This window comes from Hyperolius riggenbachi, chromosome 5 (genome assembly GCF_040937935.1).
Source record: "Hyperolius riggenbachi isolate aHypRig1 chromosome 5, aHypRig1.pri, whole genome shotgun sequence".
In the NCBI taxonomy this organism is placed as follows: Eukaryota; Metazoa; Chordata; class Amphibia; order Anura; family Hyperoliidae; genus Hyperolius; species Hyperolius riggenbachi.
In genome coordinates, this window is record NC_090650.1 from 125,918,480 (window position 1) to 125,931,216 (window position 12,737).

The 12,737-nt window shown below is 42.7% G+C and overlaps 1 protein-coding gene across 2 annotated transcripts in view; it reads right to left on the minus strand.

Moving 5' to 3' along the window:
• TCAIM (T cell activation inhibitor, mitochondrial) overlaps nucleotides 1-12,737 on the minus strand; it is an 81,199-nt gene that overhangs the window by 15,115 nt on the left and 53,347 nt on the right. For both annotated transcript variants that reach the window (XM_068236232.1, XM_068236233.1), the window contains exons 5-6: nucleotides 7,350-7,596; nucleotides 257-379 (exon numbers count right to left, since the gene is read on the minus strand). In XM_068236232.1, coding sequence (XP_068092333.1) covers nucleotides 257-379; nucleotides 7,350-7,596 — 370 coding nt within the window. The remainder of the gene's footprint in view (nucleotides 1-256; nucleotides 380-7,349; nucleotides 7,597-12,737) is intronic.

Genomic DNA, 12,737 nt, shown 5'->3' on the forward strand with positions numbered 1-12,737 from the left:
GTCCGATTGATACATGAGAACAATTTCGTAAAAGTTCAACAAAATGGATGAGGAGGAGGTTTCTTTCCTACCACTGGGATATTGTGAAACTAGTTTATTATTATGATTTGCTTTGCACTCATGCTTTTTGTTGTTGCTTTGTGTTTAGTTATTTTTTATTTTTGCAGGGGAACGTTTAATAGCTGCAATAGAGTAAACAGAGATTGTTCAGCATTGCACTTGGGGAAAAGTAAAATGATAATGCATGATTACTTACCGGACATCGGTCAGCTGAAGTTGGCTGCATAAGTCTTCCTTTAAGCGTTCTAGTTCTTCCCTAAGTGGAATACTGTGGTGCAGCTTCTTTAGCGCAACCTCTTGATTATTTTCTAACCACGGACTATCAAAAAAAGTAAAAAACGTTCACTTAAGTAATTCACTAAACGAGCAAACTTTATTAACTTGTGCAAAGGACTGACAATTTATTAACACAGGTTTCAAACACAGGATTTATTATTATACAAGAATAAATGACTATAGCTGCATTTTATTAATTTTCACCAGGAATTTTTATTTCCTGGTACCATATATATTCTTCATAGAAAACTATATTTTCTTGCCAAAAAAATGTGCCTCATAACTAATCTCAGTTTATATTCAGGTCAGTGTTCCCTGGCAGTACCATTCCCTCGCTGGTCTGCAGCCACTGGCTGAAATCTCAAAACATATGATTCAGCACTCCAGTCAATACAAAGACACTATTTTCAATAACGATCAAACATTTTGGAGCCACCAAACACCCCTTTATCAAGGAATACTACAATCAGTAAAATCACAAAAAAACAACAACAAAAACGTACTTAATCCAGACCGGCTTATACACCCATACAAATACAATGTGCATCGTGTGTGCGCGGCTGCTGCCAAGTGTTGAAAATAAAGGGTCTTAACATTGAATGGGATGCTTGATCATATGTTTTGAGTGTCTATGGACAAACTGATCTCCAAGCTCCCACATATCCTGTGTCTCCTGGTTAAACTTCATGGACCGATGTCTTTTTTCAACTATGCTATGTAACTATGTAACCTATGGCATAATCTATAGGAGTGCACAATGCAGAGTACACACAGCGAAAGATCTTCCCCTGTCCCTCCCTCCCATCACCGCGTCTGACAGGCAGACAAAAGTTCTCCAACCTATGCAGAGTTAAGGATCCACAAACTCAGTGGAGTATAAATAAAAAAACAAAACATCTTTTATTTAAATTGGACAAACAGGATACAAGAACATGCAGTGTCCCTTAGTCATAGTTGCAACCATAGCCGGCCTTTGAGCTGAGCGACCAGAGCGGTCGCTCAAGGTGCCGGCTTCCAAGGGGGCACCTATAGCTGGCTAATTATACTGAGGGCACCTACACCTGACGTACTATACCGAGGGCACCTATAGCTGGCTACCTGTACTGAGGGCACCTACACCTGACTTCCTATACTGGGGGCACCTACACCTGACTTCCTATACTGAGGGCACAAACACCTGGATACCTATACTGGAGGCTCCTACACCTGGCTACCTATGGGGGAGACCTACAACTGACTTCATATACTGGGGGCACCTATGCTTGGCTACCTATAATGAGGTCACCTACACATGAGATCCTATACTGGGGCACCTATACCTGGCTACCTACCTATGATGAGTCTGAGGGCATTTTTTTTGGGGGGGGGGGGGGGGGGCGGGACGCACAGCGGCTAGAACGTGTGGTGAAAATTGTTGGTGCTGTGCTATCATTCCAAATTGGGGGGGGGGGGCTAACTGTCCCACTGATTGTTTTTATTAATATTCCTGAAAGGTCCTACACTTCATTTTTAAGTTTATTTAGGATAATGTACTCTTTCCATCCATTTTGTGGTTATAAATAGTAATTTTGTATTCTACATATGTGATGTGTCACAGAGATCTGAGCATTTGGTGTGATGTGTTATGACTTCAAACAGGTCCTATGAGGTAACTCAGGAAAAAAAAGTGGTGTGTGTGGGTGTGTGTGTAGGATGAAGGGGGGGCACAAAAATCAGGTTTCGCTCAGGGCGCTGTGAAACCTAAGGCCGGCCATGGTTGCAACTATGCACGGCATGGTGGCATACTGAATAGTACTGTTCTCAATGGGTCCCTGGTTCGAATCCCTGCCAGGGTGCTATCTGTAAGCAGCTTGTATGATCTCCCCGTGGCTGTGTGCGATTCCTCTGTGCACTCTGGTTTCCTCCCTCATATCAAAATCATACAGATAAGTTAATTGGATTGCCCCTAAAATGGGTCCTAGACTACAATAGACACAGAACTATGGTAAGAATTAGATTTTGAGCTCTTCTGAGGGACAGTCAGTGACAAGACTAGATATACTCTGTAAAGTGCTACTAAATAATAATAATAAAAACTACTATGACTAAGGACATATTGTGAGCCTGACACACGTCAGTGGATCCTGGGGATGTTCTTGTATCCTGTTGTACGATTTAAATAAAAGATGCCAGTTTTTGTACTCCACTGAGTTTGCGGATCCTTTCCCTTCATCTCGTTTTGGACTTGGCTAACCTGATCCAGCACATGAGAGTACTGAAAGGGGGTTTAGCATTTTGAAATTTTTACATCTATGCAGAGTTAGCATGCAGCAGAGCTTGAAGGACAGGGGATGCTATAGCTACTTCTCCTAGGTTCCAGTTGCCAGGCTCCTATCTCCAGCTTCTGCCTCCAGTTAATCTTCCATCTCATCTGGGTCCCAGCCATAGAGTTTTCTCTGTCCCCCCACTCTGCTGCTGAATCCTCCAGTCCTGATCTTTTTTTTGCCAATATCAGTACTGTGGGCACTACCAGTAAATGCAGAAGGAGGGATAACAAACTGGTAGTTGGACCGATAAGTAACCAATATGGCGTGTATCAGAAAAGGGCGCCTGGAAAAAAGGGTGCGGGGTATAGCCGAAATTTTAAATTTTAATGCAATCCATATTTTTCTTTTAAAGGGTTGTAAATGAAAATTTAGTGCTAAATAGGTTAAATAAACGGAAATGAAATGGCAAAAGACCGTCTATAACAACAAACGAATTCTGAAAAGAAACGTCAAATATCGTCTATAAGAAAAACGATATTTACACTTGTATTAAGCATAGTGCTGTAACTATACCTAACCTTACTCTCACCCAGAGCCCTCCCTGTACCTATCCCTAACCCCTAGACCCCCCTGGTGGTGCCTAACCCTAAGACCCCCCTGGTGGTGCCTAACCCTAAGACCCCCCCTGGTGGTGCCTAACCCTAAGACCCCCCTGGTGGTGCCTAACCCTAAGACCCCCCGGTTAGTGCATAACCCTAAAACCCCCCTGGTGGTGCCTAACCCTAAGACCCCCCCGGTTGGTGCCTAACCCTAAGACCCCCCCCCGGTTGGTGCCTAACCCTAAGACCCCCCCCGGTTGGTGCCTAACCCTAAGACCCCCATGGTGGTGCCTAACCCTAAGACCCCCCTGGTGGTGCCTAACCACCCCCTGATTGCGTATATTATACTGTAACTATACCTAACCCTCCCTGTACCTATCCCTAACCCCTAGACCCCCCTGGTAATGCCTAAACCTAACCATCCCCACCGCACAAACACCCTAAACACATATAAACAATAATATATTTAATCCTTAAAATACTTCTCTACAAATAACATGAATAAAATAATTTATATATTTGTAATAGAATAAATAGCTTTAAAATAGCCTTAAAATCACGTATACATTAATATTATAAATAGAGAAAAGTATATATAAATATATAAATACAAAAACAGCAGAGCACTCAACAACACTAGGCTCAATTTCAATATTCAAGTCCCTTTCAGCCTAATAACCATAAAGTCCGTCCATTAATGTGAGTCACTTCTATATCTCCCACAATCTTCATACACCCCAGAATTCCATCCAATGTTAACAGTTACGCTCACCAGAAGAGATGGCTAATCACTCAAGATCAGCAAAACACTTATTTGGCCCAGCCAGTAACAGATCTTCCTTTCTCCGTTTCCGCTCTTCTTATACTCATTAATCATGTGAAAAAAATATAAACTAAAATAGTGTGATACTGTTATATCAATAGACAACTACTTTCCACCGGTGCTCCCCTCTTTGCCAATGCTGTCACCCAGCGTGTCTCCACCACCTTAGTAGGTAAGCCTCTCACCAGACTCAATGGCCGACCCCTCACAGACCAGCAGACCAGCGTTTATGTTGTAAGTCTTTACCTCCAATGTCAGATTTCTAGGACTCAAACAACGCTTGACATAGCATAATTCCGTTTATTTAAAAATAATGATTAAAAGTAGTGCACTCACATGTGTTTCCGTAAAAATTGCGCATATAAAAAGTATCTTTCCCCTCGAGGTCTCAGCGTCTCACCGGCTGATGAGTCGGATGACGAAACTAGTAGGGCGTGGCCTGGAGAGCCGGTGAGACGCTGAGACCTCGAGGGGAAAGATACTTTTTATATGCGCAATTTTTACGGAAACACATGTGAGTGCACTACTTTTAATCATTATTTTTAAATAAACGGAATTATGCTATGTCAAGCGTTGTTTGAGTCCTAGAAATCTGACATTGGAGGTAAAGACTTACAACATAAACGCTGGTCTGCTGGTCTGTAAAGGGGTCGGCCATTGAGTCTGGTGAGAGGCTTACCTACTAAGGTGGTGGAGACAGGCTGGGTGACAGCATTGGCAAAGAGGGGAGCACCGGTGGAAAGTAGTTGTCTATTGATATAACAGTATCACACTATTGTAGTTTATATTTTTTTCACATGATTAATGAGTATAAGAAGAGCGGAAACGGAGAAAGGAAGATCTGTTACTGGCTGGGCCAAATACGTGTTTTGCTGATCTTGAGTGATTAGCCATCTCTTCTGGTGAGCGTAACTGTTAACATTGGATGGAATTCTGGGGTGTATGAAGATTGTGGGAGATATAGAAGTGACTCACATTAATGGACGGACTTTATGGTTATTAGGCTGAAAGGGACTTGAATATTGAAATTGAGCCTAGTGTTGTTGAGCGCTCTGCTGTTTTTGTATTTATGTTCATGTGAGTGTGGCACGCACTATTTTGCACAGCGATCCAACAAGAAGATTGAGTGTATTACTGTGGGGTATTTAGTGAGGAGCGCAGAATCATTTATCATTCTATATATAAATATATACAATACAATAGATAGCCTTACAAGCATTAGAAATCTTAAAATAACAGTAACATTAAGGCCCCGTTCACACTTGCGTTTTGGCAAATAAACGGACCGGATCCTAATTGGATCCTGACCTGATCCTGATCAGAACCGTACGGTTCCGATCCGGATCTGGTCCGTTTGTATCAGGCATGCATCAGGCTGCCATCCGGATCCGTGGGCAAAAAAAAGCGAAATTTGAAAAAAAAAATGTTGGGGTCAGCAGAAGGTGCACCTGGTGCACGTGTAGAATCAGGTTCCTCCGCTGTAGGCCTCACCTCCACCTCCGACATTCTGCCAAACAGCTCCAGCACGTCTGTCACTGCTGCTCCACTCCAGACATGCTTGGCCCATGTGTCCCCATCCGAAATGGCCGCTTGCATACGCATAGGAAGTGGGGTAGAACGTCAGGTTTTTGTAGGCAGTGTGTTCTGTGCCTTCCGTTCCCCATTGGTTTCTGTGTTCCTGATGGTGCTGTCAGGCTCAGGTCCGGCTCCGGTCCGGGTGCGTGGGCCGGAGATCCGGACCCAAAAAATAGCGCATGTTGGAAAAGAGTCCGGATCCGATCCGGCTCCGTACTGTACGGAACGGACGCGTGTGAACGTCCGCATAGACTTTACATTGCTATGCGGAACGTACGCTCCGTTTGTACAGTATGCGGTCCGGATCAGATCTGGAAAATCCGTATAGCGAACGCTAATGTGAACCGGGCCTAAAAGCGATATTTTAGTAACTATAATCAACGCATTATAAGTGTAAAAACAAAGTTAATACCAAAAGCGATGTATTTCTAATACAAAAAGGTTGAAAACGGTATTTACGCATTATACATATGAAAACAAATTTTTAAATGATCAAAGAAGTGTAAACGAAAATTTAGTTGTTATACTTTTGTAAGCGAAATTTTTAAACGAAAAAATAAGTAAAAACTGATATAAGCGAAATTTAAAAACGCAAAAATAAGTATAACACAAACTCAAAACGAACTTGTAAACAATATTTGTTATAAACCTTATTCTGTAAACGAAAACTTTTGTTAACACGATCCCTGTAACCGCTATTTCTCGGGCGCCCTTTTTTCCTGTCGGGCGCCGAATAGCCGATATTTTGCATTGCAGTCTATGGCGGCGCCCTTTTTGTCCACTATCCCTGTGCGCCCTTTTTTACTAGTTCCACCAATATGTTGCTGGGTGTGAGCAGTCAAGTCATCCATTACTGAGCTTCTATGAATTGATGTAGCAAGTATTCTCTGTTTTCATTTGCAAAAAAAAAAAAATATATAGTTTTTTTTACAAAAAAAATGTGGAATATGTATTTCAAATGTTAATGTTCTATTAATTATTGTAAAATTTGTGGCGAAACTGGTGTTTTAAACATATTTATAAAGGCGATTCAATGACTCGGTCAAGGAAATTGTCAATGTCAAATTATGCTTCAGGTCACAGGTGTCAAACTCAATGCCCGTGGGCCAGAATGCGGCTCTACTTGACATTTCATGTGGCCCTCAAGAGCTTCAAATGTAACATCATTGTAGGCAGCAAAAGAATGATTGAACACTGCCTTCCCATCTAAAGGAGCATACCTGGCTGTTTTCTGACTGAAACATTGTCAACTTGAGCCAGGGTGCAGCAATAACCCACAGGACCCCCCCATAAAATAAGCATGGGGCCCCCTCCTGGGACCCTTCCCTGGTGGCTGGTAAGCCCCCCTTCCCACACACACACCCGACACCATCTTCCCACGTAGCGCAGTGGAGCAGTGTTATATATTTATCTGCCCCAGCAATGCATTGTGTCCCTGTTCTGGCAGTTGCATGCTCTCTGCTTCCATATTGTTATCTCCCAATCATGTGACAAGAGCGAGGTATGCAGGATAGAGAGCGTGGCTCTGCGGAAGATCATCAGAGGAAAGCTGAAGCAGTACTGCAGCAGGTAACTATTAAACTGCTTCACTGCACTAATCTGCAGAAGCAGAGGAGAACCCCCCATGGTCACTATAGTTATGCCACTTAGTTTAACACTGTTCAATAAATGTTACAATGTTATAAACAATTTGTCCTGCAACTTAAGCTGTTTTAGATTTTGGCCCCTTATGTAATTGAGTTTGACACCTCTGCTTTAGGTGATACCTACATAATAGTCATTTCTCCTCTTTGTGCTTGTTCCAGCTCCTCCTCTGGGTCTCTGAAGCCAGTGAATGCATAATAGGTCTTGTCCCACTTGATGGGTCTGTAAAATGCAGTAGCTGCTTTCTTTGGCGATACCAGATCTTCAGCTGGGCTTTGGACATGGTCTGTAGACAAGCTGCAGGAATTGAGAATACCCAACACTGTGCTCAGCAGGTCCCTGGTATCTAATGTGAAGCTGACTGTTCGGAATCCTGGGAAAAGCAACAAAACACGTAAACGTTTACTTGGTCAGAAGCTTATGGTAAAGAAACTTACAAGGAAAAATAGAGGTTTTTTTTATTAGGTCCAGTGCAAAAAAAAGTTTTAGAGTATTTCTTAATCCAGATAGGATTCAATATCAGAAATGAAATTATTATACAGTAGAGTCTCGGATATCTAGCACAGGTGGGGATTTCCTGATATGTGTAAATATTCCGGATATGTGTAATTTCCAGTTGCTTAAGAATTCAAGCAACGGGGCCTAAATGTAACACTAACTCCCCCCCCCCCCTCCCCAAGCAAATGCAGAGCAGTGCGCAGTGGAAGCCACTTACAAGAGCTCTGAAATGTACTTCCTGCAGCTTGCCAGCTGCTGTACTGTATCCAGTATGTACAGTTCCTGATGCATGTGTATGTGGCCCCGTGCATGTGGGGGTCAGGTGATACATCAGGAGCCGTACGTGGATAGAGCACAGGAGCAGGCAGCTGTAGAAGTGAAGAGGATCAGCGCCTAGGGCTTTTGTAAGTGGTTTCTGCTGCATGCTGGACTGCAAAATGAGAGAAGCACATCCCCATGGCTCCCACATAATAGCTGGTTAGTTGAGACTCTCAGTTGGTAGAGTCCTGCATAACCGGGACTCTACTGTATTTGTTTAGCACTCCAGCAGTAATTCACACCAGGGTCGTGTTCCAAGAGAGGCTTGTTAAAATCCCACTTTGCTTAAAGAGACTCCGTAACAAAAATTGCATCCTGTTTTTTATCATCCTACAAGTTCCAAAAGCTATTCTAATGTGTTCTGACTAACTGCAGCACTTTCTACTATCACCATCTCTGTAATAAATCAACTTATCTCTCTCTTGTCAGACTTGTCAGCCTGTGTCTGGAAGGCTGCCAAGTTCTTCAGTGTTGTGGTTCTGTGATGCATCTCCCCCCTCCAGGCCCCTCTCTGCACACTGCCTGTGTATTATTTAGATTAGAGCAGCTTCTCTCTTCTCTCTTATCTTTTACAAGCTGGATAAATCCTCCTCTGAGCTGGCTGGGCTTTCACATACTGAGGAATTACATACAGGCAGAGCTGTCTGCACTCTGCAGGAAGAAACAGTCTGACACTTCAGTGGAAGATAGCTGCAGGGGGAAAGAAACACACAAATGATCTCTTGAGATTCAAAAGGAAGGGTGTATACAGCCTGCTTGTGTATGGATGTATTTTCTATGTGTGGACATACTGTACATCATTCTACTTCCTGTTTTGGTGGCCATTTTGTTTGTTTATAAACAAACTTTTTAAAACTGTTTTTAACCACTTTTAATGCAGCGAGGAGCGGCAAAATTGTGACAGAGGGTAATAGGAGATGTCCCCTAACACACTGGTATGTTTACTTTTGTGCGATTTTAACAATACAGATTCTCTTTAAAGGGTATCTGAGGCGACAAAATAAATCTATATTTATTTACCTGTTGCTTCTTCCAGCCCCAACAAGTAACGTGTGTCCCTCGACGCAGTGCTGGTCTTCCCCCGGGTCCCACTGGGAGCCTCTCAAGTAACTTATCTTCTGCATATGTGCGGCCGAACGGGCCCACATCACCAGAAGCCGGCGAGACTTCAGAGGATGCCAGCGGGACCCGAGAGAAGACACACGTGACTTTTAGGGGCTGGACGAAGCACCAGGTAAGTAAAGATATATTTTGTCACCTCAGATATCCTTTAAAGTTAACCAAAAGTTTTCCACTTAAAAGAAATGCTATGGTTGTGGTCTGTGACCGCTATTGTAAATATTTTTGTTATGTTGTTATGTATATTTGGGTAACCACACGGCGGGTCAAGTGCGGACACATGTAAGGTTACAAATGCTGCCATTCAGCTGCATTCAATTGCAGGCACTTGGTAGCAAACAGATGCCCAACAAGCATGAAGTGCAGCCTCCTTTGTGAAAGTGGCATTAAAATATTGAGTTTATTCACAAACCTCAAACAAACAATCTCATGAATTATCTTTCCTCACTTTTTTTTACCACAGTATCATCTTTTTAGCATTTTTAAGCCCCCCCGCCAAAAGAAAAAAAAAAAAAAAAAAAAATATATATATATATATTAAAACCACCTCCTTTTTTTTTTTTTTTTTATTTACTGCAATATTACTCTTGACTTATTTTAACTACTTCATCGCCAAGGTTTTTTTTCCCTTAACCTCCTTAGCGGTAACCCCGTGTGTGACAGTGTGACACGGGGTAAGCCGCCGGAGGGCGCCGCTCAGGCCCTGCTGGGCCGATTGACATTTTTTTTTTCAAACACGCAACTAGCACTTTGCTAGCTGCGTGTTTGACCTGATCGCCGCCGCCTGCCGCCGATGCACCGCTACCCACCGCGGATACAGGGCCCCCCTCCCGCATACCCCTTGCACAGCCTGGCCAATCGCCGCCAGGCTGCGCTATGGGGTGGATCGTGACTCCCTGTGACGTCACGACGTCCATGACGTCACTCTGTTCGTCGCCATGGCGACGGGGGAAGCCCTCAAGTAAATCCCGTTCAGAACGGGATTTCCTTATGGGCAAGCGGCGCCGGCGGCGATCGGAATATACGGGGGGGGGGGGGTCGGGGTATGCCGCAGGGAGGGGGGGGAAGCATGTAGCTAGCGCTAGGCTAGCTACATGCTAAAAAAAAAAGTGAAAAAACCCTCCCGTGGCCGCGTAGCCGCGGGAATTAAACCGCCAGGGGGGTTAAACACCAGAGCAATAGCACTTCTTCCATTCATTCGCCTTTAACCTTATTACTACTTATCACAACAAAACATTACTTAACACATTCATAACACAATTTTTCCACCAATTAAACTTTCTTTAGGGGTAATTTTTGCTAAGCATTATTTCATTAATTATTATTCTAACATCGTTTTAACAGGAAAAATAATATATATTTTTTTTTTATTATTTCTCAGTTTTCAAACATTATAGTTTTAAAATAATACAAGCTACCATAATTCAAACCCTTACAATTTATTTGCCCATCTGTTCCGGTTGATGCAATGTTTAAAATGTTTCCTTAGTACAATGTATGGCGCCAATATTTTATTTGGGAATAAAAGGTGTACTTTTTCGGTTTTGTGTTTGTCACTATTTACAAGTCCATAGTTTAAAAATTAACAGTAATATACCTTCTTGACATACATATTAAAAAGTTCAGTCCCTAAAGTAACTATTCATGTATTTTTTTTAATTGTATATATGTATATACTTTTTTTACAAATACACATTTTGGGTAACTATTGTGGAGTCTGGGAGGTAAAGGGTTAATTTCAAATGTAAAAAAAATTCTTAATTAAAAAAAAAGTTTGTAGATGTTATTTTACTATGTGGCCACAAGATGTCCTCGCGCATAACTTCCCCATGCGTAGTATAACTATGCAAAACAGAAAGTAATGCGTGGATGTGTAAGAATCGGGGTATGTGGATGACGGCGCTGTCTTATAGATGGCCACGGTAATTCACACGGGAACTTAGATTAATGAATGGCAACTGCGTTCCCATTCACCGATATCCTGTCTAGCGATCAGCGGAGGTAATGAGCAAGGGAGCGTGCAGAGTAGGGGGGAGGGGACACGAGCAGGAGCGCGCGGCAGCAAGTGAGGAATATCTACGTAATTGCAAGATAAAGAAGGGACGTAGAGATTCGTGTCCGGGGAGGTGAAGTGGTTAATACCCTTGTTGTGTTGCTGGGGGCTTACAAAGTTTTATAGAGACTGTAAAAAAACAAAAACAAAAAAAAAAGGATTATGGAGAGATAATTTTTATGAGCCAAGGTATTTAAAGAAAAATTCATGATATACAATGCAAGTATTCACAGCACATCACTTCTTCCACATTTTGTTATGTTACAGCCTTATTCCAAAATGGATTAAATTCATTTTTTCATCAGAATTCTACACACAACACCCCATAATGACAATGTGAAAAAGTTAGAGGTTTTATCAAGTTTCTCAAAAAAAAAAAAAAAAGAAATCACATATACAGATAGTCCTGTCCCGGTTAACGAACAAGATACATCTACAAGGAGTTTGTATGTTCTCCCCGTGTCTGCGTGGGTTTCCTCCGGGCACTCCGTTTTCCTCCCACATTCCAAAAACATACAGATAAGTTCATTGGCTCCCCCCTAAATTGGCCCTAGACTATGATACATGCACTACACGATACATGCATAGACATATGACTATGGTAGGAACTAGATTGTGAGCCCCTCTGAGGGACAGTTAGTGACAAGACAATATATACTCTGTACAGCGCTGCGTAATATGTTGGCGCTATATAAATACTTAAATAAATAAATAAGATAGGAACTGAAGGTTCCTTCTTAACCCAATTCCGTTCTTAAGTCGGAACATACATAATTTTCTATTAAATATTAGGCCAGGAAAAGCTGGGACATGTAGTCCCTCTGTAGTGGCATTAAAAGTAGTACAACAAAGTTCAATATCAGAGAGCAGACAGTTATATTCACAGGATATAATTGAATGCAACGATCTGCAAACTGTACACAGGTTGGTCTACCAGCTTTCCTGCTCCTGGTCCTGCCTGGCTGCTTGTCTGATCTGTCAGCCGGTTTGCTCTGCTCTGGACAATCACTCTCCAGTGTCCCAGCCTGCGTCTATGCGATTCTCTGAAAAGCTACCCATTATTGTGCAGACTGAGAGGAAGGGGGCTGCGGGCACGTGACACTGAACTAACTTATAGCCAAGTTCAGCCTGTCAAACTGCAGGGATAGGAAATTACAACAGGGATAGGAATTTACAACGTCTATATCTGCACACAGGGACTCAGCAGCGACAGCAGCTTCTCAACAAGAAAGCGTGAATTGTAACCAACCAGCACAGCCACGTGTGCAGGAACACACTTACGTCACATCCCCCTCCGGACCCTCTCCTCCTCTCCGCACACTTTATTTTTATGCTGCTGGTTTTTACAGGGAGTCCTCGACTTGCTAGAAGAGGTGACGACACTCAAAGATAACATCATCGCGGCTGTTCGTATTGGCGGGTTGTTCGTTAGTCGGACGTTCATAAGTCGGGGACTACCTGTATATAGGTATTCACAGCCTTTGCTGCATACATTGTCAATGTACCTTTGGCAGCAATTACCGCCT